Genomic DNA, 27,767 nt, shown 5'->3' on the forward strand with positions numbered 1-27,767 from the left:
TGAACTAAGGAGTATGATTACAGTATGAGGTACAAGTAACTAAAATAAAAATCACATAACCAAAAAATAGTGAAAGATGTCAAGTAGTACGCTTCGCAGGGGCAAAAGCCTGAGACCAAAGGCTGAGTCCTATACACACACACAACCGCCAGCCCCACGCCCAGCAGCCGGCGGGAAGTGCGCCTGTGCACCGCGAGGTCCTTCCGGCTGCCCGTCGCTTCCCTTTTCTGTCTCGGGTCCCGCCCAGCGCGAGCACCATCGTTTCCGGTTCAACCCAGGAACCGCCCGAGTCGTTTTGGTTCTTGTTTCTCATAGCCTCCCACTTCTTTAATGATCCTGCGGCTGTTTTGGTCGCTGGGGAAGGTATTACCAATAAAGTTTTCCTGTTTCAAAGCCGGGTGGATCGGGCTGGGTCCATCCGCCTTCCTCTCGCTCGAAGCCAGCAGTTGCTCTCCGCTACACGCTACGAGCTTCTGGGCGTCATGGCCAGGGGCCGCCGCGGCCGGGCAGGTATAAGGCCGCCTTCCGCTGCCCGTGCGCTCGCATGGCTTCTGGGGCCCCCGGCGTCCACCTCAGTTTGAGCTCAGCCCCTCCGCGCCCACGGGCCGCCACGCGCCGGACCCCATGGCCTCCGAGGCGCCGTCTCCTTCATTGTCACCCTCGCCACCCACCTCCCCCGAGCCGGAGCTGGCCCATTTGAGGCGGAAGGTGGAGAAGTTGGAACGCGAGCTGCGGAGCTGCAAGCGGCAGGTGCGGGAGATCGAGAAACTGCTGCACCACACAGAGCGTCTGTACCAGAGCGCCGAGAGCAACAACCAGGAGCTCCGCACACAGGTGCCCGGTCCGCCTCCAGCCCTGCGCCCCATCCAGCCCAAGACGAGGCCTTGGAAGCCTCTGATAGTCTTTGAAGGTCCCCCTGGCAGGCTCAGGACTACTTTGTAGAATACCTGAAAGAAATACAAGTTCAGTACGATCATAATTCCAAGTACATTTGGAGCAAACCTAAGTTCGGGTTACTACATGTAGTTAATTGGGTGAGCAGAAGTTATGGCTGGTGTAAATTGGACTGTACTTTGAGATTGTCTTCGTTCTCACTTGTCGGTACTGCCTATTGGCAGTAGGCACATTTGTAATATTTTATTCTAGATCACTTTTGAGTTTGTTAAAGCGCTGGACTTGAATCAGAATCCCATCACTAGATATGTCAACTGATAGAGATCGTCGATTGCCCATGAAATGAGAATGCTAGTACCACACAGGTGCAAGTTAAATCAAATTAATTGTGAACAAACTGTTGAGCACTATGGGTAAGGTTGGCCTTCTGGGAGGTCATCATTTTGAGTTCTTTGGTGGAAGTAGGGAAGATACAACTTTGTTAGAGATACTAAGCACTCATGTCATTTTTATAAAATACAGTAAGGACAAATATTTTAATGTTTCTAAAAAAACTGAAACAGTATAACACATTTTTTCCATCTTGATTCGTTTGGCAGTTACACTGTGTCCTGATAAGTTATTTTCACATAATTATTAATTTCAATTAAGCTGTTGTCTAGTCCATTGTAATAAATTGGTACCTTTCATAAAACCACATGTGTAGTCTGAACCCTAAAATATCATCATACTTTGTTATGCTTTATGATCAAATGATCTATGAAAATAACGGCTGAGTTGCAATGACTTGTGCTTTTGCATAGAGTTGTTGACTTTATGACAATACAAAATTTCAGTTTGTTTACTCAACACCTAGTTCTTAAACACCTGCAATATATACAGACTGTGCTAGGAGTTACAAATTTAGATTGTTAAAATGTCTTGGGGGAAGGGGAAAAAATATGACAGCTTTTTTTAAAAAACCCTTTATAATTCCCAGTTGTTCCATTATTGCTTGCTATAGAGATCCTTTTAAAAAAAGCATTTTTACTGATCTTTGAAGATACAGCATTTTGGTTATTTGGTGTTAATTTAATAGAGGTCTAACATGAAAAATTGAAATGCATGGAAACCTCAACTCTATTGGTGGTAGGAGTTACTCCTTACTGTCTTCCTGGTCAGCCTCCCTGGGTGGCGGTGGAGTTTGGTTGTTAACTGTCATCCCAGATTACTAAATAGTATTTTGTCTCGAGCAGTAAAAAGTTGGGTTGAGAATTGAAGGTGAATTGTTGGAAACATAATATACACAGGTTTTGGAGACGACTATTTAAAAAAAAACATTAGTGCAAATTACTTTGTGTCCAGATTTCTCACGTGTAAAATGGGGATTAGGAAAACTATTTTGTAACATGGTTGTAAGAATTAGGACATTATCCAGAGTGTCAGATACAGTCTTTAGCATGTAGCAAATACTAAAAATACTAAATACATGATCTACTTCACAGCAATAGTGGTAGTAGCAGAGCTTGGACTAGGGCAAGACAATCAGTAGTTTAGGATGAAAAATTTAAGGTAGCACGCATTCTCAGGTATAGACCCTGCACTTGCAGGAAAGCTGAAACTTTGTGCCTCCTTAATTAGCTCCCTAGGTGCCTTGCTTGCTTCTTTCTGGTTTTAGCCCTGGTTGTATCAGCAGTTCTGATAACTTATAAAGTGCCTAGATAATCTGTATATAATCAGTTTTATAACCTTTCTCTTTTTAAGCTTTCTGTATCATTAAAGAAATATTTAGAAGCTTGTTTTTTAGTTTTATGCCTGTAATAGACATGTCGCTCTTAGATTTTTGTCTAACTGAGGTGTATTGATGAGGCTGCTCATCGGCTTATGGGTATTTCTGCACTCTGTTGCTCTGGCTTTGGCAGTCAGTGAGGCACAGGGAGAATAGATGCCTCTCTGAGGCAGTCACTTCCATTTTTTTCTGCTGTAGTCATTCAGTCATTAGACTACTATTTAAAGGAAAAATGTACACTAAAGAACTTTATAATTCAATGCATGGGAATTAATGTTTTTGTCTAAAGAAAACTGACCAAATAAAATATTAGTATAAAAACCTAGTTATATTTTAGAAATAAAGGATTCTGTTCAAAGGCCTATTAATTTAGTCAGCCTGATTTTCAAGGGGGATATTTTGGGCTTTAACAAGAAAGTATAAGACTTAATATTAAAAACATCTGGTCCTGAGCAGGTAGCTCAGTTAGCTGGAGTGTTGTCTTGATATGCATGGGTTGTGGGTTCAATTCATGCTTGGGACACACACAGGTGTCAACCAGTGGGTGCATGGATGGGTGAAGCAATGTCTCTCTGAAATCAACAGGTAAAAAATTAGGAACAAACTCTCCCTCTGTGAATGTAAAAGATGAAAGAAATTCAGCGATAGGATTTTAGTTTTTCTAAAAAGGAAACTAGCTGTTATTGGTGTTTCTTTAAAGCTTTTACCAAGAAAAAATAATTATTGTAATTTGAGGAGAATGATGTGCATATAATTAGATTGCTATATGATTTATTTTCCCTAAAGCCTTTTTTTCTTCTAGGTGGAAGAGCTCAGTAAGATACTATATTGTGGGAGGAACGAAGACAGTAAGAAGTCTGATGTAGAAGTACAAACGGAGAGCCACCCTCCGTGGTCAATCTCAGGTATTCCGTTGAGAGTGGAGATAGCCTAACACTGTCACATTCAGATCATACCAACATGGAGTTTTCTTTAAATGTAAAGTAGACAAATGTCTAGATAAATGTGAGAACTGTCTTCTCTCCCTGTGATTAGGTATTTTAAGATAATCGAATTGCTCTTCTGATGCAAAAGTAGAAATGTATTATCATTCCTATAAATAGGTGGTATTACTACTGTGTTGCCAAGGGCACATTCACTGAGTAACTTCTGCCATGCTGTGAGCCATTTACTCTCATCTATGGTCTTCCGTGAAACCAGGGGCATGTGTGTTCTTGTTGATGGATTCCACTTAGCACTGTGCTCAGTGCCAGGCTGTTCAGTGTGTGGCAATGGTGAGTCCACAACCATGACCTCATCTGTGGCATTATGTTGTGAGGCAAAATAACCTAGTAACTGAGTTTTAATAAAGGTCAAAGAAACAATTTTTCCCATTAAGTTTTGCCTTGTTTTATTTAGTACACAATTTAGCTAAATATTAAACACATCAGTGGCATTAATGTTACATATCTGTATGATAATATATTTTTTAAAAAGTCAACATCATGAGAGAAATTTGACAGACATCAACCTTTGACATGTTGTCTCTATTCCATTGCCATTTGATATGCTTTTAAAGTGTGTGGTTAGAAATTGTTCAGATTTGCTAGGATTTCTTTTGACAGAATACAACTTAGCTACCTGTTTTCTTTTTTTTAGTCTTGCTGTGGAAAATCCAAATCTGCTTACCTTTTTTTTTTTAGCTTGACAGCTAGGGTACTTAAAGTGACATTAGAATCAAAGATGAAAGCATCTGCAGATTTGTCTGCATTGTTAATTTTAATCTGTTAAAATTGTACAACTGTAAAGATATGGTTTGTTTCCAGTGTGTGCTGTTTTGTATTCAGTACCAATTTTTTAGAATGAAGTCTTTTTTTATATATATACATTATTCTAATACATATCACAATTTGTTTTTGCTATAGATTATTATTATCAGACATACTATAAGGATATTAGCCTTCCAGATAAAGAGACAGAACTCTCAGTTCAGCAAGATCAGGATATTGAAGCCTCTACTTACAATTCTAAAGACCAGTCACAAATAGAAAATGATGCTTATGTTGGTACTGAAGTAACGGAAAAGTTTGAATCTGGACAAGAGGACCGTTTTGCCTCAAATTCACAGGTAATAAAATGCTTAATATGATACTCTTGATGCTGAAGAACTTGTCCTTCATTATTGTTATTATGCAAATTGACTTATTTGGTCTATCACAACATATACAAAGGTTATAAATATTCTGTGTATAATTACGCAGAACATTACATTTTTAGAGAATCAGAAATTAGAATGACTTGTTCATATGTTTGTTTCCTACTTTGTTGTGTTCTAAAAACTTAGGATATACATAAACTAAAATAAAATTTGTCAGGATATTTTGACTCAACCAAAAAATTTTGTACTACCAACACAATAACCTTGTTCACAACAAAAAAAAATTTTCATGCTTCCTTTATGTCATATATCCTGCCACTGTTCAAATTTCCCTGAATGTTTTACAGATTTTTTCTATAGTTTGTATAATGAGGATCCCAGTGAGCTTCATACAGTGCAACTGCTGATGCTGTAATAAAGCTCACATAACCCATAGCTTTCTCCCCTATCTCTTAAAATGTTTTTTCCCTTTGGACCTGTGATTATGGAAGAATCTAGATCATTTGTCTTAAAGAATACTTCAGAGTCTGTATTTTGTGGATTACTTCCCTGTGGTAGCAGGCATTTATTTGTGAGTAATGGTCACTCACTAATTTCTATTGTCTTCCAAACTGAATCAAAATTGAATTAACTGATGCACTAGTAAATACTTTTTAAAGTCGAGCAAATTGTAATCGATAGCCACTTTTTCCATTGCAGAAATTGAAGTCATTATTTAAAATAGCTTTTAAGTCTAGTTATTGTTTCAAATTTTGCTAACTTTTAAGTTGATATAAGGACATTTTGTCTTACTTGACGTAAATATCTTACCTAGGAGCCAGCCTCTGTTTTAGCAACAGAAGATACATCTTTAGAAGGTTCATCTTTAGCTGAAAGTTTGAGAGCTGCAGCAGAAGCTGCTGTGTCACAGACTGGATTTAGTTACGATGAGAACACTGGACTGTATTTTGACCACAGCACTGGCTTCTATTATGATTCTGTAAGTATCTGAGACCTCTTAATGCAGTAATTATACACTTCAATGCTTGATACAGAATATTAAACCTTAAGCTGAACTAAGAAAAGCAAGAAGCTGCATTTAAAAATTATGTTTGATGCAAAGGTGTTTGATGAGTAAAGAATTACAAAATAGCTTATGATATTACACTTCTAGGTTTATAATTAAGTAAATTAACTGTGATTATAAGTTAATATTTTAGAGAGGTCTGATAACCTTTATTTCTAAAGGAACATACAAAAATGTTGGAGCTTTTATTGATAAAGCCATACAGTTAACAACATTGTAAAAATTTTGAGAATATAAACTGTTTTATTAGAATTTATAAAGAAGCAACATTGTTGATCTAGGCCTGCGGTGAGATTTTTTTTCATTTCTATTACTTGTGAAGTAAGACTCCCACAGAGTGAATCTTTTTCTTGAATTCTCAGGAGATTGTTTATTATTAGTGTTGTATGTCTGTGGCTTTTAAGCATTTCACTTTTTAAAAATCAGTTAATAGAACTAGGAAATGAGTGTGGAATCAGAAATATAGTGGACCGCTGACTAGGACAGAACCAGAAAATTAAGTTCTTGGTTTATAATACAGTGTGATGGCTGTTGAAGTCTGCTACTTGATTGGATTTTTAATCAGGGTTCGACGACAATGAGGATAGAACTCACATCCCCACGTATCTCAACCTTGATGATCTAGGCATGTGATCTGATCCTCAGGAATTACAGAATGTAGTGCCCAAAAGTGGACCGGATACTCACGATTCCAGTTCCTAGAAGTATTGTTAAGTAACCTAGGGAACATAATGATAATGCTAAGTATCTTAGGGATTTTGTATACATACTTTGTAAATCCTCTGTAAAGAGGGTTTTCTTTCACAGGAGTATGCTAATTGACAATGCTGGTTAATACCCAGAAAGTTAATGTTTAGCCCTGGCCAGTGCAGTTCAGTAGGTTGGAGCACTGTCTCCTAAACGAAGGGTTGAGGGTTAATTCCGGTTAGTGCACATACCTAGGTTGTGGGTTTGATCCCATGGTTTGGGCATGAACAGTCCTTGGTGCAGGTGCATCTGTGAGGCAGCTAACCTATGCTTCTCTCTCACATCCGTGTTTCTCTCTCTCTTTCTCCTCTGAAAGCAATGGAAAAATGTCTTTGGGTGAGAATTAAAAAAAAATTTGTTTAAGCTCTTATTACTAAAGAGAGTAGCTATTCCTGACTTGGTTTCTAGGAAAATACAGAGTTTCTGAGTATGTGACATTAGTCTCTGTCATTCTACCTTCCTTTCTGTATCTTTCCTCCTGACACCTGTTCTCCAAGTGGTTAGTTATAGTCTGCAGGTTAGATTAGGGACTCCATTGTTTTGCTAGTTTTCACCTTTTAACTAAATAAAAATGTAAAAATATTTTTGAAAATGTCTATTTTTGACTGAAAGACTTAAGAGATTAAAAAGTTTGAGTTATAAATGTTCTGTTATTACTAGAAATAAAGATTTGAATGTGTCCATTCAGTTTTTTAGTAAAGCAAAATATAGAATTCAAAATATTTTTGTAAGAGATTTTCAAAGTAGATTAAAGACAATAGAATGCAACAGCATCAACAGTTAGAAAAATAAATTATTCTTTCCCAGGAATTTTTAGTTTAATCTCAGTATATCATAAGATGTTTCCAGGTCTGATGTGCATGGATTTATGATAAAAAAGAAAATACAGACTTTCAGATAAATCTTGGTTATAGATACTGGCCAGTATCTAAAAAATGCAGATGATACATAATTTTATCTTTCTAGTTTTTATCCATAATTTGCCAAAGTTTATTTTTGGGTGGCTACTTTACTTGTAAGTCTTTAGTTACTTACTGTAGAATTAATTAAGTGAAGATAATTTTTTTTATCCACAGCCGAGGAGATGTTTTTCATTGTTTTTAGAGATGGGAGAGCGAGAGAGAGAGAGAGAGAGAGAAACATCAGCTGACTGCCTCCTGTGTGCACCTGGGCCCGGCACTGTGGGAGCCCCGTCTGGGGCCTGGGCCTGCAGCCCTCCTGGTGCAGGGTCCACTCCTGCCGCCTGCCGCACTGGCCAGGGCAGATGATGATTTTTTTAAAAATCAGTATCTTTGTATGGAATGTTATGTTTTAATATTTATGAACTTAATTTTATTTCCAAATTTTTCTTCAGGACTTTCGGTCATGAACATTAAAATGCAAATCTTTGTTTTATGACATTGAAAGAAGGGTTCAGAATTTATATTACCAAATTATTACTATGTAATCTTAAGGATAATGAGTCTGGAATTGCTGTCGTGCTCAGCTTTTTCTGATGCTTGCCTTAGTTTTCATAACTTCTAAAAGGTTTCTTGTTATAATTTTTCATTGACGTATTAAGTTGAACCATATAAAATTGCTGTCTTTGTAAGTTAAAAGATGATCAAATGTTGGCAATTTCATGATTCAATTTAATATTTAAATGTACTCATTTTCACCTTAGGAAAATTAGAGCAGATATTAAATGGTAAAGTATTTTGAAAAATTATAAGTATTTTTCACTCTGATACTCTTATTTACTATTTTCAGAAAATACTGTAGTTCTTAAAAAGTAAACATTTACTATATTTGAATATGTTTGAGATTTTTATTGTTTACTTTTCTATTTTATCTTACATAAGTAGTACTTACTGTTTTCTTGCTTTTAAAAGGAAAATCAATTATATTACGATCCTTCCACTGGAATTTATTACTACTGCGATGTGGAAAGTGGTCGCTATCAATTTCATTCTCGAGTAGATTTGCAACCTTATCAGACTTCCAGCACAAAACAAAGTAAAGATAAAAAATTGAAGAAGAAAAGAAAGGATCCAGATTCTTCTACAGCAAATGAGGAAAAGGTATTGTCTTCACAATTTTTAAAATTTTCATAATGGTAATATAATTTTGCCAAAATTTTTGATGAAATTGAAAATTATTCAGTAACTCTGTATTGCAAACATAGCCATTAAGATAATAAGGAATTAGAATCTGTTAACCAAGGAGCATTTACATGGGTCTGGAACAGTTTCTCAGTCACTGGAAGTAGAAGGAATTTCTTAAAAATTTGAAGGAGGGACATTTAGGGTGGATAAAAATACCCTTGTTTTCATAATTTGGAAGAAATTTCAGACCCTTAGTTGATTAAGTTGATGCTGGTGCACAGGTCACTATGAAACAAAATAGTCATGTGGAGCAATTCCTTACCTGTCAGGTTAGCCAACGTTTAAAAAGTCCATTTCTGGCAGTCATAGAGTAGATACAGCTTTTAGGAGTGTAAGTTCATGTCTTTTTGGAAACTAGATTGGATGTTTCTATCAATAACTAAAAATGTTGATAAATTTCCATTAGAAACTCTCATTTCTGGAAATTTTTTATTTTTTAAGTCTAAAGAAAGAAAAATGCCTTTGTATATTATATAGCAATATTTATAAGAACAGAACAAAATTAAAAGTTCAAATGGCCCACATGATATTGGTTAAAAAAATGATAGTACTTTTAATTGAAAAAGTATTATCTATGCCTTAAAATAGTAGTTATTAAAAAATGAGGGGAATTTTAGAAACAGTTACACAAGGTTAAATTGAAAGAAGAAAACATTTAAAAAGTTATTACTGCTCTTATTTCTGCTCACTGCACAGATGAGGTTGATGGTTTATAGGCAGGAAAGAAGGCTTATTTGTTGTATTGGCATTCTGCAAATTGTGGCAATTATTTGATACTTCACTCTTAAATTTTTACCTCATGTTTTTCTCTTCTTAACCAAAGGCAAAAAATTTTAAATGTATAATGCCGAAGTTCAAATATGGAATTGGGATTCTGTTGAGTTTGTTCTCTGTTCTCTATTTGACTTGTTTCTATTTCTCTAGTATTCTCACTGACAATACCAAGAAATAGAAGAATATGTGGCTAAAATTCAAAAAATTATTTTTCTTTTTGTTTTCAAGAACTGTTTTAAGGACTCCTACCCTTTACTGGTAGTCTAACTGCTTGAGAGGATAGGCTAGCTGTGAAAGTATTTCTCCCAAGCAATAAGAGAAGAACTTCAAAGGGTCATCACAAAGCCTTTCCTGACAAGCTAGAGAGTGAAGTTTGAAAGCATTCAGGGAGGTTTTGGTTCAGTTAGCTCCTATAACTGCTTCTCTTTACCATCGTTCTTCAAAAATATATGAACTCTAGGACAGGGACTTAAGAAAAAGTCTTAATAGAATTTTGAGAATTCCTTGAGGATTCTAAAAGGTAGTTGTGAAGCATGGGGGACCAGTTAAGACATCCTCACCTTTTTGTTATTTTTAATGATACTCTTGAGCCTCGTTGTTTGTAGGTGGAGGGTATGGGGAAAGAAGAGAGCAGATTGAGGAGAATGGAGTAGAAAACACAAATACGCACATATGCCTCAATCCCCACATATAGGCCCCCTTCTTATCTCTTAATGAATATTTAACATTCTGACAAATAGGTTTTTTTTTAAGATTTTACTTATTTTTTAGAGAGAAGGGAAGGGAAGGAGAAAGAGAGGGAGAGAAACATCAGTGTGTGGTTGCCTGTCCATGAGCCCCCCCACCAGGGACCTGGCCTGCAACCCAGGCATGTGCCCTGACTGGGAATTGAACCTGCAGCCTTTTGGTTTGCAGGCCTGAGCTCAATCCACTGAGCGACACCAGCCAGGTGACAAATAGTTTTAAAAAAGTAGCACCTCTGGCAATTTCATTCATTTTTTTCCTTGCTTGTGTTGTCCTGTAAGTAGTGATAATGACATACACAAAATTAGAAACTGCTTTCTTTAAAGTATATATATGAGGTCTGTGTGGAAAGAGTCTAACCATTGTTAATAAAACCAGAATGGTTTGTGTGACATGGATGTAACCTGGCAGCCAAGGAGAGTGGACTGGAATGCACATGTGTGAACAATGACAACTTCACTGTACTAGGCAGTAGAGGCGGTAGATGCCACTGAGTGAGCATATGTACTGTGTGGCCATCACATTCAAAATGACTGAGCAAGGAGAGCAATGAATCTGCATCAGATTTTGTGTTAAGCTTGAACATTTCTCCTGGGAAACTATTGGGATGAATCAGAAGGCTGCAGCTGTGGGCAGCTGGTGACTGGCAGCTTCATCACAACATCACACCCACTCATGTATTATGTCTGGTGCAGAGTTTTTTGGTGAAACATCAGATTACCTAGGTGACTCACTCCCCACCCCCTACAGCCCAGATTTGGCGCCCTATAACTCCTGGCTTTTCCCAAAACTAAAATCACCTTTGAAGGGGAAGAGATTTCAGACCATTTATTAGATTTAGGAAAAAAACGACAGGACAGCTGATGGTGATTGGGAGAACTGTGTTAGCTCCTAAGGTGCCTACTTTGAAGGGGGTGCTGAGATGTCATTGTCCTGTGTACAATGTTCCTTGTGTCTTGTATTTTCTTTAATAAATGTCCTTATTTTGTGTGTTGTGTGTCTGGATACTTTCTGGATAGGCCTCGTAGCTAGGGAAACTTATTGCTATAATTCACGGTGGCCTCTAAAGTTCATAGTTGTTCAACTCCTTCCCCTTGTTTTTGTCTTGGTGAGTTTATACTGTTCGAAGTGTATATAGTTCATCACACTGAGTGTAGCCAGTCTCCAAATTGAATTTATGCTGCTGGTAAACATATGTATTTAAGATGCTTTTATATTTTATAAAATAACAGAAGAACATATGAATTCACTGTATCATGTGTCTGCAAGGTAGAAAGAAAATTCAGTGTTTTACAAACCAAAGGAAAAAAAGGACAATAACTCTGCTGCTTCTATGGTTAAAATAATAGATTTGCTTGTATATCAAAAGGCATGCCCAATATAATTGTATAGTAACAAAAGGCTTATGCCAGGTATGTTTGAATTTTGGAATAAAAGAGATGTAATTGATTCACCTCTACTTTAAACTGTTGTGTATTATCAAGCCAAGTTATAAAGTGCTAAATTTTAGTAAAACTACTGTTCTACTACACTAGGTACATTTGGATCTTTACATCTCTGCTGTAATGAAAGCCAGTACTGTATTTTATGTGTTGACTTGATAATTGGTTTAAAGTTCAAGACAAATTTAGGTTAGATAGTCTCTAGGCCTTCAATGTGCAGTAAGGCACTGAGCACTGGGAGTGTAGCTGACCATAATTCAGATGTGTTTAAGTGTAAGTAGGACTCAGTTTTGAAGACAGTACCAAAAATTCATGTAAAATATTTCATTGGTAGTTTTTATATTGATTAAATATTAATATATATTAAATGATAATATTTTGTAAATACTAGGTTAGATAAAATAAAATGAATTTCACTTCCTTCGTTTTACCTTATTTTAATGTGCCTATTAGAAAATTTTAAATTATAAATACAGCTTGCATTGTTTTTTTATTAGACAGCATTGGTCTAGACTGTCACCTGGTCCAAGCAATATGTGTTGAGGGCCTGTACTGGGACAGGACATTGAAAATAGATCAAGAGAGAATTGGGATAAATTGTAAACATAGTCTATATCACTTGGTAATTAATTCCATGTGGTGGTTAAGGGGATGTCAAATACAAGATTTTTGATTTGGATGCTAAGTAGATGGTGATGTGTTTGACAAAGAAAGGTAACGTGAGCAGAAGAGGGGTAAGATAATAGCTATCGTTATTTCTTTGCACATATATCTTCACTAATTCACTGTATCATTTAATATTATAGGATGGCCATGTTTAAAATTATCCTCCCTATCCACCTTTTCCCAGGATTTGAATTCAGAAGATCCAAAAGCATCCAGTATTGAACATATAAACTACAGTGAGGGAGAAGATTGTGCAAATGCGAGAAAGAAGTCCAAAATAGACGTTGGTTACAAAAATAGTTCCCCCAAATTCACTGTCCCAGTGACTGGAAAGTCTATAGAATCTCCTCTTAATGAAAACATTTATAATTCGACTTCATTTAAAGATGAGAAAATCATAGAGACCGATAGCGAGCCAGAAGAAGGTGAAATTACAGACTCTCAGACTGAGGACGATTATGAAGAAGACACTACCAGTGAAGATAATGTAACTGCAGAAGATACTGAGGATGAAGGTAAGTAAATAACCATTATTTAATTTTACACAAATGTCCCAGTCTGGTCATTGTAAACAGAGCAACACAATTTAAAATGTTAGTATAATGTGTCTGCCAAAAAAGTAAACTGATTGTTTTAAATTACATCATTAAAAGTTATGTGGGCTACCAACTGGTTATTCTTAGGGAGTAAAATGTGAATAAATGACTAACACTTGGACCTTAAAGTTTCATTGCATTGAATGGTCTATTCAGTAGAACAGAAAACCAAGTTACCTATGCCTAATCCTAAAGTACGTATTAAGTTGTAATTGAGAGAAGTAGAGCAAATTGCCTTTAAAAAGTGCAGTCCACCAATTCAACTATGTATTATAAATTGTGTGTGTGTGTGTGTGTGTGTGTGTTTTACTTGAGGATATAGAGACATACTTTTAAAACCCAGGCTTTCATATTAGGGTATATGAGCTTATTTTGTTCTTAATAGAATTTCTTATATTTTTAAAAAGGGTAGACTTAAATGTTCTAACTTAATATTAAAATGCTTGTTTGTGATATTTTCAAATTCTAAGACCTTACAAATGAGAGGTGATTATTTGATGATTGTGATATATGCTGACTTTGCTGAATACCTTTAGGTTGATCACTTTAAATTGGTAACAGTGTTAAGCCTTACAGATTGTGCATATAGCAGGATTTAAGGTTGTTTAAAACAGAATTAAGCCTTTTGATCAATACATTTTTATTTTATGGATGCCTACTACTTTCCCTAGACATTTCTCATTTTTTTCCATAGCATTTGAATTAACATTTACCCACTTGTTTCCTTGGCAGATGAAGAAAAAATTTGGCCCCCTTGTATCAGAGTAATTGTTATTAGATCGCCAGTGTTGCAGACAGGATCTCTCTTTATTATTACAGCTGTAAACCCTGCTACAATTGGAAGGTAAAATGCTTAATGTCATTGTATTTGTATGTTTGTTTGTCTTATTCTAGTGGAGTGAACATTTCCTGAGAATTACCTTGAAATGTGTGTGGCACTCGTTATTCAAGCATTTATACGTGGTACTCAAAAAACATTATTGACACTTATGTCACTTGCTTCTGGAAATCAGTCAGGAGTATAACTTCATGGTCCCAAAAGGGGACTGCCTATGTAAAGAGATAAAATCTCGGTGGTACCCTTCACAGAGATTTTGTCATTTTCTTACCTTTTGTACTGCCTTTTTCAGAGTAAAATTACTTACCTAAACCCAATATTGGCTTCCTTCTCTGCTTCTTTTCCTTTTTGTAGCTCAAAACCAGCTTGCTAGAGAGGCAGGTTTTAATTGTGAGTAGGATAATTCCTTTTCTTAACTGGAAAGATACTGTATCCTTAATTCAGATTTTATGCAGTATCTTAATTTTAAATTTTTGGAGGACAGTGTGCTCCTTTTATATGTTGTTGTAGAGATGGGAACATAGTCAACAGATCTGGAATAAATAATTGACATTAGTACAAAGTCATATTGTCTCACTGGATATTTGTTAGCCTGAGATAGAAGTACCAAAGAATAAAAGTAATTCTGGAACCTCCTTTCAAGTAGAAAATTTAGAGTATGATTAAGGAAACTAGACTTAGTGGGATAGAGAGACTTGCGTTTTAACATCTTTTTTTTTAAAACATTATCTTTTAAAACAAAAAATCTTTTAAAAATTCTTCTCATGTCTCTAAGTGCTACATTTTTATATGCTTCAAAAATTATTAAAGATGTTTTTCTTAACTCTGCAGGGAAAAAGATATGGAGCATACTCTCCGAATTCCTGAAGTTGGTGTCAGTAAGGTAAGCTCTTGCTTTTACAAATACAGCACCTTGATGTAATTTTATAAATACTCATCATGGCAGAAAGCTTAGGGTTTTTCCCATTTTATGGTCAGTGTAGTAATGCTAATAAAATCAATGCAGATTTGTTTATTCTGCTTGCGAAAAGAAAAATTCTTCACCACAATTTGAATTAACTAATTTCTGTTTCACTTTTAACAGTCAGGAGCAGGAATAAAATAAGTGGATTAATTTAGGTATTTAAGTAATACCCACTTAATGGATATTTATTGAGTGAAATGAATATGCTAGATATTATGACAATTCAAAAATGAATCAGACGTGGATTCAGGCTACTTTCAGTTGATGGTTCCTTTGAGTCCAGAGTATTTTACAACTCAAGAACAATCTATCCCTACCCAAAGCTCTTCATTTATAGTTTCTCCTAGTTAAGTCTCTAATGGTTGCTTTCAGGAAAAAGAGCAGTTGAGTCTTCAAAACAAACAATAAGGACAGAGTTGCAAGTTAAATCATAAGTTAAAAGAAGAAAGGTTAACTACTGAGAGTCTATACTTTATATGTATCTTTTTTACTGTATTTTCTGTAGTTTTTCCTCCTCCCTTATGTGGTTGTCTGCCCTCCTCCTCCTCTTTTTGCTTTTCGTTTTTTTTACCTTTAATCATTCCCATTTTGTTTCTATTTAATGGGTCTATACAATGGATCTGAAGTATATATTTTATATGATTTTTGTCTTGTGGAATTAAATTTGTTTCTCACTGTTAGTTTGAAAGTGTAGTTATTTTTACTATGTTTGGACTCATTCAGAGAGAAGTAAATCCTCATAATCTTGACTCTAACCAAATTATCATGCTATTTAATTTTCTTGTGACCCTTTATTCCTTTGCCCCCAAAGAAAATATGATCTGTGACTTAAGTAGCAAAGAAGTCCTTCCCCCACTGCAATCTAAAAATATAGGTAGTTTCCTGGTAGCATTTCTGCTTTTTCTTTCTTTCTTTTGAACTAACATGTACACTGGTGGGGTCAATAATTTATTAGCTGTGTGAAATCAGCCTGACAATATGTATTATATTGCACATATCCAGGTAGATGAAAAAATTAATACACCCTCATCTCCCCCCACACTTTTGAAGTTCTTTATATGTTAAAGACACATTTAAAAGACAGACTATGACAGTCAGACAAATATGACAAAATATTTACTTTACATTTTAAAACTCATACACATTCAGCCCTGGCCGGCCTGCAAACCAAAGGGTTGCCGGTTCAATTCCCAGTCAGGGCTCATGCCTGGGTTGCAGGCCAGGTCCCCAGTGGGGGATGTGCCAGAGGCAGCCATACATTGATCTTTCTTCCCCCTTTCTCCCTCCCTTCTCCTCTCTCTAAAAAAAATAAATAAAATATTTAAAAAATAAAACATACAAATTCAGTTTTTCAAACCTCACTATAACACCAATAGTTAAATGAGTAAAGGACATAAACAGTTCACAGTAGAGGAAAATCATAGTAAACATGAAAAGCATTCAATCTTTCTAGTAATTTAAGAACTACAATCCAAGATGTCAGTTTTCTTTCATCATATTTATTAAATATCACTCCTGTTGGGAACGTAATTTAGAACAGCTCTTTCGAATAAGGTCTTAAGTCAAAAAGACTTGAGAATATTTAAATCCTTTGATATAGTTATTATTCTAAACGACCCAATTGAATAAAATGTACAAAGGACATGAAGAGAAAATTTTACTGAACAGGAAACCAAATGGCTAATAAATACAAGAAAAGGTTTCAGCTTCAGTACTAATCAGGGAAATGCACATTTAAATCACAATGATAAGATTTAATTTCACACCTGTTATGCTTGTAAAACAAGTTTGACAATATTAAGTGTTAGTTAAGGCTATATAGAGCAACAAGAATTCTTATAGACTACTGTTGGGAATATAAATTGGTACAGCCACTTTGGAAAATAATATGGCAGTATTTAATAAAGTTTAAGATTCGCATATACTGTAGCTTAGCAATTTTATTCTAAGTATATACCCCAGAGAAACACTTGCCTTGTCCACAAGAAGGTTTCGTGTACAAGAACGTTCATAGAAACATTTTTAAAAATGATAAAATCTTGGGAAAAACCTGATGTTCATGATCAGAAAAGTATGTAGATCATGGGACATCTATACAGAGGATTACCATTCTGCAAAGTGGTACAACTGTGCATAACAACTGGATGGGTGTATCTTATATCAAATCAGAGAAGCAAAAGAAATAGGTACAGTAGCATACATTTATCAGAAGTCATTAACCTATACATCTAAGGCTCATCAACTTTCTATATGTAAATTATATCAATAACAAATTCATACACTATGACTCATTTATATCAAGTTCCAAACTAGGCAAAATAAGCATACCATTTATGGGTACATACATATGTGGTAGAAGTACAAAGAGATGTATCCTGCTTAAATAAACATCAAACCTCTGAAAAGGAAGGGTGGGGGATGGACAGAGTAAGGTACACATCGATTGATAACTTATTTTAAATATCTGAGGCAAGTATGGCAGAATTTATTAAATCTGGTTCATGGGTAGATAGGTTCAATATATTCTTTTGTGTGCTTGAAACATTTTATAATACATATTTATGAAAATTTTAAAAGAACAACCTTATTGCAATATAGTTGATGTACCATATATTAATATAATTTACCCATTAGAAGTGTATAATTGAAAGGCTTTTAGTATATTCACAGAGTTCTGCACTCACCATATCAATTTTAGAACCTTTTCATCACCATATAAACAAACAAAGTCAGTAGTGGTCACCTCTCGGTTCCCTCCAACCCCCACAGCACTAGGCACCCACCAGTCTTTCTGTCTCTGGATTTGCACAGTCTGTACATTTTATATAAATAGAATTATATAACATGTAGTCTTTTGTAATTAGTTTTTTTTAACTTAGCATGTCTTCAAGGGTCATCCATGTTGTATCATATATCAGTACTTAATTTCTTTTTATTGCCAAATAATATTTCATTGTATAGATATACTACATTTCATGATTCATCAGTTGATGGGTATTTGAATTGTTTCCACTTTTTGGCTATTAAGAATACTGTTGCCATGAACATTTGCGTACAAGTTTTTGTTTGGATGTATTTTTTCCATTTCTCTTGATATATACCCAGGAGTAAAATGGTTGGGTTGTATGGTAGCTCTCGGTTTAACCTTTTGAGAAACTGCCAGACCCTGCCAAAACAGTTGCACCATCTACCACATTGTATTGTACATGAAATTTTTAATTAAATATTTCTGCAGCTGTTTATCCAATTAAAAAGACATGTATTGAATACATGTTCTGCATATGTGAAGCACTGTTTTATGTACTGAGAGGTAAGCAAAAATGTAAACTAATGTAAGCAGTAATTGTGCCAGTACAGTGCAGTAACTTCATATAATGTATTATATAAATAAAGTGCTGAGGTGCGAGGTTAGAGTGATTAGTCCTGAGTATTCAAAAATTGGAAAACTTTTCTGAGAAGTTGACCTTGAATATTTCAAGTAACCTTTTGTATTAAGAATTTTTAATGATAATGGACTAATACTTAGGTAAAAACACAATTTCAAATTGTTTTTATAGCATTGTCCCAACTATTTATAGAAGTAGAAAAGGCAGGACACAGTAAATTATTAATGGTAGTTAGAGGTGGAATTATACGTGACTTCTTCATCTGTGGCCTTCACATTTCTGCCAGAAGTATTATAATGCTTTTGTATTCAGAAAAAGGAATAAATAGTAAAATTTAATCAGAGAGTGAAGTCCTTTGCATCCTATCATAGAGAAATTGTTATCTATGGTTAAAAAAGTATGCTACTTTATAATCACCTAGTTTCTTCTTTTTTAAGTTTCATGCAGAAATTTATTTTGACCATGACTTACAAAGTTATGTTCTTGTGGATCAAGGCAGCCAAAATGGTACAGTTGTTAATGGAAAACAGATTCTTCAGGTGAGTGTATATGTATTAATTAATTACTTGCACATTATTTAAAAAGTTGAACCAAATTTTTAAGTTCCTATTGTCCATAGTTATTATACATATCATTTGGTCACTGTTCAGGTTCAAATGTGTTACATGGAAGGGAGTTCTCAGAAAGGGCTGAAGAAGTATATAATAAGTGGATACTTGGCTATTGACTTCGAATTATGTATCTCTCTATGCTTTGTTTTTAGAGCTAGCAAAGTGCTTGGCTCTTGTTCTTAGCCTATAAGAATAAAAAATGAAATAAAACTGAATTATCATGAGAAAAGAAGAGGTAAAAGGAGAATAATGATACACTTATCCCCTTAACACTTCATCTTTTTTGCTGTGATTATTCGTTTTGGTAATAGATTTTTAGCAGTTTGGGTCGGGTATTTCTCTGGTAGGACTGGGCATGATGGAGATAGGACATTGTTGTGTTGGATAATACAAAAATCAGCAGTGTCTCGGTTCAGCTATCTTAGCCAATAGTAGAGCATCATGGGTCATCAGGTTGTGGATATGTGTGTGCATATGTGTGTCTGTGTCATTGAGAATCGTCTCCAAAAATGTTTTTTTTATAATGAAACATTACTTCCATTTGACATAAAATAATCATATCTAACACTTTCGGATTTCTATTTTGTGATTCTTCCCCTCAGCCTAAAACTAAATGTGACCCTTACATACTTGAGCATGGAGATGAAGTGAAAATTGGGGAGACTGTATTGTCCTTTCACATTCACCCTGGCAGTGACACCTGTGATGGCTGCGAGCCAGGGCAGGTCAGAGCTCACCTTCGTCTTGATAAGAAAGATGAATCTTTTGGTATGTGAGACATACTGTTATCTGTGGGCATGAAACCTTTTTAATTCACGGGAGTGTTCTTAAAATGTATCGGTTGGCTACTAGCTTTATATCTCGATATAAGGAATTTTGGTATAATATTGTATTGAGATCATTTATATTTCCATGAATATTATCAAATGAGATTCAGAAATGAAATGTTTTTCAAATTTGAAACATAGGCTAGTCGATTATGATTGTATGTGATTTTTCTATGTAATAACTTAGCTAGCTTTTATAGCATTAGGTTACTTTTTGACCAGGAGATAATCATTAGCTCTGTTTTTGCTAATCTAATTTAGTTGGCTTTTGAAGCAACACTGCAGTGGTAGCTAAATGTTCTTCAAAAGAGTAATTGTGACATAACTGCAATAGAAATTGATTTCCTTTTAACATCTGTTTATTGATATGAAAAAGTCATCCACCATTAAACTCTGTCATATAATATTGTAACAGAAAATAATAGGCCAAAATATTAAGAGTTATTGGCTGATATGTTTACTTTCCTACTTACAGTTTATGTTGATCCATCATCTTTATATATACCATTATTTTCTATAGTAAATAACACTGCAGGAAGATGCTGTCTTGCTTTAAACCCAGTCATCTAAGGCTTTTAAAATTTAAATATATAGTTGAAATGAGTAAGAACTAGTTTTTTTCACATTAAGTATGACATACTACAAAATAACATGAATCTCGGGTTCTGTGACTTTTCTTTTGCACATGCCTATGTTTCTTTTGAAAAATTCACAGTATTTTCTGCATTTGGGATTCTTGTATAATACTCATATCAAAAAATTAAGATGTTTGGTGTTTCTTTTGTTATCTATACTGGAACATTCCTATGATCTTTTGAGTTTTGGTTTACTTTCCAAGTAGATTGCATTACCAAATATTGAAAGGACATCATCACAACCCAAGATTTCTTTATATTAATGTTTATTTGTACTTTTGATTAATCTACAGATGGACTACTGATAGTATTAGTTATTAATTATTAAATATAAACATTAATTTTATATAAAATCTATCAGATTTAGTGAATTTTTCTTTTTAAAGCAAACTCACTTTTTCCTTTTAGTTGGTCCAACACTAAGCAAGGAGGAAAAAGAGCTGGAAAGGAGAAAAGAATTAAAGAAAATACGAGTAAAATATGGTTTGCGGGTAAGGATATTAAATATTGCTATATGTGTTCAAAATTGTGTACCTGGTTTTGAGTAAAAATGCCTTTAGTCCATTTTATATGTAAAATTATTTAGGATTACTTTGAGATTTATATAGTTTCTTTTATTTGTTTACTGTTAACAACTGTTGAGGTTGAAGTAGAAAGCAGTAACAGGAAGTCAGGTCAAGATGCAGGCATAGGCAGACACACTTCACCTCCTTGCACAACTTCAGCAAAAAGTACAGCTGGGCTACAAAATGAATATCACTCAGCTGTGTCAGAAAACAGCTGTATGGAAGTCCAACAATCAAGGATTTAAAGAAGCCACATTCATCCATATGGGAAGGAGGGATGGAGACGCAGAGAGGCACAGAGATGCGGTGAGGGGCTAAGATATGGAGTGGCCTAGAGAGGTGCAGAGATGCAGAAAGGGTGGTCCCACATGCACTTGTGATGGATAAAAATTGGGAGGGGTAACTTGGGAACAAGGGATAACTTGGGAATGAAGGATCCTAGCCCCAGACCAGACCACCCAACCCAGGTTTTCAGCGCCAGAAAGATGAGTTCCTATAACTTCTGGGTGTAAAGATGACTCGGGGTTGGGGTGGCAGAAGAAACTGCTGGTTTCTCAGGAGACTCCTCTTAAAGGGACCACAACAGACATAGGACTTAACACAGATTTACCCCCTCTGGGGGATTCAGCACCAGGGCAATAGCTAGAAGTGTACCAGTGACATATGGGGAGAAATTGAAGAGACTGGCAACAGGGCAAGTGCCAGAAGACAGCTTCCTCCTGGGCAAAACTCTAGAATCTGGATGGTGTTGTCCCCTCTCCAAGCCCTCCTCCACACAGAGCCACAGAATGGTGACATGGGTTGGCCCACTCTGGCTATGACCTAAGGCTCCATCACATACAACTTAAAGGTGCACTTTTGTACAATAGGCTATGCAGCTAAGATGGAGTCAAAGCAGCTCCACGTAATACACAGAAACAAACACAGGGAGGCTGCTAAATTGAGGGGACAAAGAAATATGTCCCAAATGAAAGAACATAACAAAACTCCAGAAAAAGAGCTAAATGAAATGGAGATAAGCAACCTGTCAGATACAGAGTTCAAAACACTGGTTATTGGGGTGCTCAAAAACTCATTGGGTACATTAACAGCATAAAAAAGACCCAGGCAGAAATGAAGGTTACATTAAGTGAAAGAAAAATCGGTAGGAAACCAAGAGTGGAAGGGATGAAGCTGAGAATCAAATCAACAATTTGGAACACAAGGAAGAAAAAAGCATTCAATCAGAACAGCAAGAAGAAAAAAAATCCAAAAAAATGAGGAGAAGCTTAGGAGCTTCTGGGACAACTTTAAATATACCAACATCCAAATCATAGGGCTGCCAGAAGGAGAAGAGGGAGAGCAAGAAATTGAAAACTTATTTGAAAAAAACAATGAAAGAAAACTTACGTAATTTGGTGAAGAAAATAGATATACAGACTTCTGGCCAAGATGGAGGCATAGGTAGACACACTGTGTCTCCTCACACAACCAAAATAAGGACAACAACAATTTAGAAATAAAATAACCAGAACCGACAAAATTGAACTGTATGTAAGTCGGACAACCAAGGAGTTAAAATAGACACATTCATCCAGACCGGTAGGAAGGATGGAGTTAGGCAGCTGGGTGGAGAGGGGTTGTGGCACAAAATGTAGCACAAAAAGCTGTGGCACCAGGTGTGTAAGGCATCTGGGCGTGCAAGACTGCAGCGGCTGGTAGGCCCAGTGAGGTGGCGATTGTGAAGCAAGGCACTGCGTGCAAGGCTGACTGGGCGGTCCCACATTTGAGTGCAGATAAACCAGGCAAAATTGAGGAGCAAGACAGACCTCACAACCCAGGCTCCCAGCACTAGGAAACAGAGCCTCAGGGAACTGATTGAAAACACCTGTGGGGGTTGAGATGCCCGGAGAGACTCGCAGCCTCATAGGAGAGTTTCTTGGAGAGACCCATGGGGTCTAAGAACTTGCACAAGCCCACACACATGGGAATTAGCACCAGAAAGGCCCAGTTTGCTTGGGGGAAGCGGTGGAAGGGACTGAAATCCTACAGAGAGTGGAGCAAGTGCCATCTCTGTGGATGAATAGCATACTTTTTCTTTTTTTTTACTCCTCTCACAAGGATATATTTATTGATTTTGGAGCTAGTAGGGGAGGTGAGACAGAGAGAATCATACATGTAAAAGAGAAACATTCATCGGTTGCCTCCCATACAGACCCCAACTGGGAATTGAGCCTGAACCTAGGTATGTGCCCTGACTGGGATTTGAACCCATAACTGCTTGCTACATGGGATGAAATTCTCCAACAAGCTGTGCCACCTGGCCGGGGCAGTGCCATACTTTTTATATTTATATCAGCAAGTAATAAGGAAGTGTGGAGAGAAGTGTTCTGTGATGCCACAAGCTGAATGGACTATCTCCTCTTTGTGCCATTGCCACATACTGTGTATTCTTTTTGGTTGAACCAATCACACTAAAGATTATGTATGTATTATAGGATTATAAATTTCTTTGCATTCCATCACCTAGCCTGGAGTTAACACACTCGTTATTCAATAAATATTTGTTGAGTGACTGATTAATTTTACAAATGGAGCTGTATTGAAACCAAAAGCTATTACTAAATATTATTATTATTTTAGTAATAAAATATGATTTTATTACTAAAATAAAAGAGTGTTTGCTTTTTATCCATTTTTAAAGAGACTTTATACATTTTCCTTTCTAAGGAGCAGTAATTAAACTTTTAGGTCCTTAGAGAAAAGGAGAAATAGATTTTTTTCCAACCCTGGAGGTTCTGCCTATTTTTTTGAATACTGGTAGTTAATATGAGAATATGAGTGCATAGCATTAGTCAAAGTAAACTGTATTTCATTATCTTATGATTATAAATTGTAATTTACATATTTATATTCTATATACAATTTGTGTTACAGTACAATTTCAGATAACATAAACATCTTAAAGGGGATAAAATAAAAATAGTATATTCAATGACATAATTGTTTTTATTTACGTCATGGTTCTAATTCATTATTTAATAGAGACCACATTGAACCATATTTGCAAAGTGAGGCAAATATACAGACATTACATTTTTATTTACCAGCTTTGTGTTTTTTTTCAATGAATATTTTGTGTTTTTAAAGAATACAGACTACGAAGATGAAAAGGCATTGAAGAATCCAAAATATAAAGACAGAGCAGGAAAGCGTAGGAAGCAGATTGGAAGTGAAGGAACTTTCCAGAGGGATGATGCTCCTGCATCTGTTCATTCGTAAGTATTAACTTTTCCAAAGTAGTTTTCTAGAGTGGTTGTACCAGTTATTTTTAACTTACTCATTATTATAAATATGACCTAAATGGTGTTTTAGGAAATCAACTACCATCTTAATTTTTTTTCTTAATAAGTGAAATTACCGATAGCAACAAAGGTCGGAAAATGCTGGAGAAGATGGGCTGGAGAAAAGGAGAGGGCCTAGGGAAGGACGGTGGAGGAATGAGAACTCCGGTAAGACTTGCATTTTCTCCCACTCTTTATTCCTACAGTGGATATGTTTACTGTGTACCTGATACGTGCCAGGAATTGCCTTAAGAGCTATTAGTGTGGTAGCGAGTAAAAACAGATGATTACTGCCTTTGTGGCATTCTTGATTACCAAATATATAAGTGTGCGTTATTTTGCTCCTTTTTCTTTTTTTAAAGAATTTATTTATTTTTAGAGAGGGGAAGGGAGGGAGAAAAAGAGAGGGAGAGAAATATCAATATCTCACGCATCCCCTAATGGGGGCCTGACCTGCAGCTCAGGCATGTGCTGTGATTCTGGAAATCGAACCAGCGACCCTTTGATTTGCAGGCTGTCACTCATTGCACTGAGCCATACCAGCCAGGGCCATTGTTTTTCTTTTAGTGTTTTTAGGAAGCCTCTTAGAATTGAAGTTTTCTTCAGTGGAACTAGGACAGTAAATGTTATTTCCTGAGCCAAAGGTTTTCCTGTATCTTTTAGTTATTTTTAATGATTTCCTGATACTAAGCATTGCAGGAGCAGGTATAATGTTATTTTACAAATAGACAGGTTCTGTTTTATTATCAGACCTAGGTTAGAATATGTGCTGTGTCACTTAATATTTGTGGGACTTAGGGCAAGTTTGGACTTCAGTTTTCATATGTAAAAATGGGGATGGTAATAACTGTTTTTCAGTGATATCGTGAAGATAAAGGCCTCAGCATGGTGCCTGACCACTCAGGCACTCAGTAACTGGTACCTTTTAATGGTTCTCAAAATAATGAGAAGTATTCCTCTCTTATGAAACTAAGCAATCACATTCTTTTTATGACAATGTTTAATCTACCTGTTCACTTACTTAGGTGAGCTAGGACAGTAGGTTTAAATACATCTCTTGCCTCTACCTTTGGGTACAGTGGGATGGCAGATTCTGCAGCATTTCAGTGAAATTCAGTGCTATTTTAGGAGCAGTGTCAGCTGTCCTTATTGACAAGCAAGACAGTGCAGAAAAATGAGTTTTTATAAAAGTTCCATTTGTAATCATGTAGATATTCCTGTCTGTATCTGTTGCATTTGATAGGTTTTTCTTTTGCATTAATCTTTTCTAAATCAAAGAATTATAGTTAAAATACTAAGTCAGACAGAGCAGATTTCAGTGTGCTTTGACTTGTACAGTAAATAAGTCCTCTGCTCTACCTTGGGTAATAGATCCAGCTTCAGCTTCGGCGAACACATGCAGGCTTGGGGACGGGCACGCCATCCTCGATTGAAGATGTGCACCTTCTCCAAAACAAGAGCAAAAAGAACTGGGAGAAAGCACGAGAGAGGTTTGCTGAAAACTTCCCAGAAGCTAAACCTCAGCAAGATGCACCAGGGACAGTGCCTTGGGTCAAAGGGACTGTAGAGTGAGGGTCAGTCACAGAACACAGTTCAAGCTTTTTTAACAGAGTCTGGAAACTCTTATTTCATTGAAGAACTTTTCCCTCCAAAAGAGCCAGTGGCATGAGGGTACTGTATCACAGTTTACCCCCTCATGATTCAGAAATGTGTAATAAAGTGTGGTTTGTAGTTTTTTTTAAACCCTAATAAATAGTGACTTAATCAAGTTATTCGATGAGTGCATTAAAGTTCACAGGGCATGGATGAGCTTATCAAACTTTGTTATTTCTATCTTGTCATTTATAAGATGCATATGAGTAGCTAGCCATGTAGGTAAAATTCATGTACCCACTAATGATTTAAATGTACATTTGTCCTTGTCTGCATAGACTCATTATTGTAAGATGTGCAACAAAAAAATCAAAAGTTTATAAAAACAATTCTGATTATATGCATTCTTGTTTATGCCCTTTAGAACTTAGATAAAAAATGTTGAGGAAAAATGGGCAGTGATGTGTAAGTTTTATCCTTGAAATAACGTAAGTAATGTTATTGAAAAACTAACAAACAGGTGACACATAGAAAATTAGCCTTTCATGTTTTCTTCTGTGAAGAATCTGTTGATTTGTACTATATATTAAGCATTTACATTGGTTTGTTTCATAGCTGAAATATTTAGATATGAACAATTGAGTATAGTATTGAAATATTCAGTGTGCTAGCATTTGTAGTTTTGATAAATCCCATTTCTGACGATAGAGTTTTGCCACAGAAATCTGATTTCTACTACAGAGTGCCTAGCCAAGGCCTCAAACTGAAGTATTTATTGAAAATGTTCTCAAATGCAATAAAAACATTATAACATCAAAAAGAGTGATTCTTTGAACCAAGGATTTAAACTACCAGCCAGAATCTTCCTTCTTAAACTGTCAGAGCAGTAACAAAGGGACCTCTTCAAATGCGGGAGAGCTGCACGCAGCTTTCCGAGTGCAGGTGGCTCTGCGCTGCCAGGGACCACCGTCCTTTGTTCAGAGTTCCTTTCAGCTCTGTGCTGGGGAACTCATGCCTGACTCTCTCCTGGCAGTGGGCGTAAGCTCTGGGTCCCTCATCTACTATAAAGAAATGTCTTCAAGATTTGGAATAGGAAGGGGAAATTCTGAAAAACAGTTGTACAGAAGAAAAGATAATTCAGAAAGAAAGGCTACCTGTTGGAATTTCTAGTCTAAATGGTATAGGGTACTTAGAAAGAAAAGGGAATGGGAAAATAAAAAGAAATTCATTACTAAAGACGAGACATGTTACCAAATTGTCAAGTCCCTTTAGGCCTAAGCTGGGATAATCAGAGGCCTAGAACTCCAGATCTGGATAAAGTATTTTTCTATGTCCATCCTGGCTGCCTACACACCCTAATACATGTAGACATGCGTTAGGCTTAGAGGCAACAGGAGTTGCCTGCGTTATTTTCTCTAAAATAGAAAAACATTATTCACTTAAATGTGGTTTTGGTTCTGGTGCCCTGTATGTACAAGCAACAACATAGAACTACCAAAGTAGACTTTTTTTCTGGTAGATCGTACTCACTGGGTTAGTATATTGTCTAATATTTCCCATTTTTATTATCAGATTGCAGAAAACTTTTTTCATTGTTTTTCTTTGTTAAGAAAATGGAAACTTGAAAACGGTGATAAAAATCGAAATGTATGTGATATTTGTATTATTAAAACCGTTCGCAGATCAGAGTCTCAGGGCTGTACTGTATAGTGGTTAAAGCACTCGCAATGTCTGGGTCTCATTTCCACCTGTGAAATAATATTTATCTCACATGTCTGTCTAGGGTAGAAAATGGGAAAATGTATATAAGAGCACTTTGTAAACTGTAAAAGTAATACAAATGTGAGCTTCTGTTTAGAAGCATAGATAAGAATTATGTACAATTTGGATTACACATAAAATCATTTGTTTCTAATACTTTAAGTTATAGTTTATTCACATTATACATTAATTTAATACATTATGCATTATACATTAATTTAATAGCCTTTAAGTGTTTATTTTAAGTGGAGCTATAAGTTGCTGAATTTGAGAAATCTAACATCT

The 27,767-nt window shown here is 35.8% G+C and overlaps 1 protein-coding gene across 2 annotated transcripts; it reads left to right on the plus strand.

Annotated features, from left to right (window-relative positions):
* The first annotated feature begins 257 nt into the window (after window positions 1–257).
* Window positions 258–26,536, plus strand: AGGF1 (angiogenic factor with G-patch and FHA domains 1). Of its 2 annotated transcripts, XM_036020442.1 has the most exons (15): window positions 258–834; window positions 3,465–3,567; window positions 4,567–4,769; window positions 5,614–5,778; window positions 8,484–8,672; window positions 12,567–12,669; window positions 12,769–12,897; window positions 13,711–13,822; window positions 14,648–14,699; window positions 18,604–18,705; window positions 19,380–19,545; window positions 20,648–20,730; window positions 23,935–24,062; window positions 24,197–24,296; window positions 25,500–26,536. In XM_036020442.1, the coding sequence occupies exons 1-15, from the start codon at window positions 625–627 to the stop codon at window positions 25,698–25,700; spliced, it is 2,046 nt and encodes a 681-aa protein (XP_035876335.1). In that variant the 5' UTR covers window positions 258–624; the 3' UTR covers window positions 25,701–26,536. The 2 variants fall into 2 exon arrangements, with proteins under 2 accessions (XP_035876335.1, XP_028368551.1); XM_028512750.2 differs by having other exon boundaries at window positions 12,567–12,897.
* The last annotated feature ends 1,231 nt before the right edge of the window (window positions 26,537–27,767 follow it).

This window comes from Phyllostomus discolor, chromosome 3 (assembly GCF_004126475.2).
Source record: "Phyllostomus discolor isolate MPI-MPIP mPhyDis1 chromosome 3, mPhyDis1.pri.v3, whole genome shotgun sequence".
NCBI lineage: Eukaryota > Metazoa > Chordata > Mammalia > Chiroptera > Phyllostomidae > Phyllostomus > Phyllostomus discolor.

Bases quoted from the DNA above. Each gene is read 5' to 3' on its own strand.
- AGGF1 (XM_028512750.2), top strand. From the start codon at position 625: ATGGCCTCCGAGGCGCCGTCTCCTTCATTGTCACCCTCGCCACCCACC. The intron at 3,568-4,566 runs GTATTCCGTTGA...TTTTTGCTATAG, and splicing joins CCCTCCGTGGTCAATCTCAG to ATTATTATTATCAGACATAC. The intron at 12,898-13,710 runs GTAAGTAAATAA...TTTCCTTGGCAG, and splicing joins AGAAGATACTGAGGATGAAG to ATGAAGAAAAAATTTGGCCC.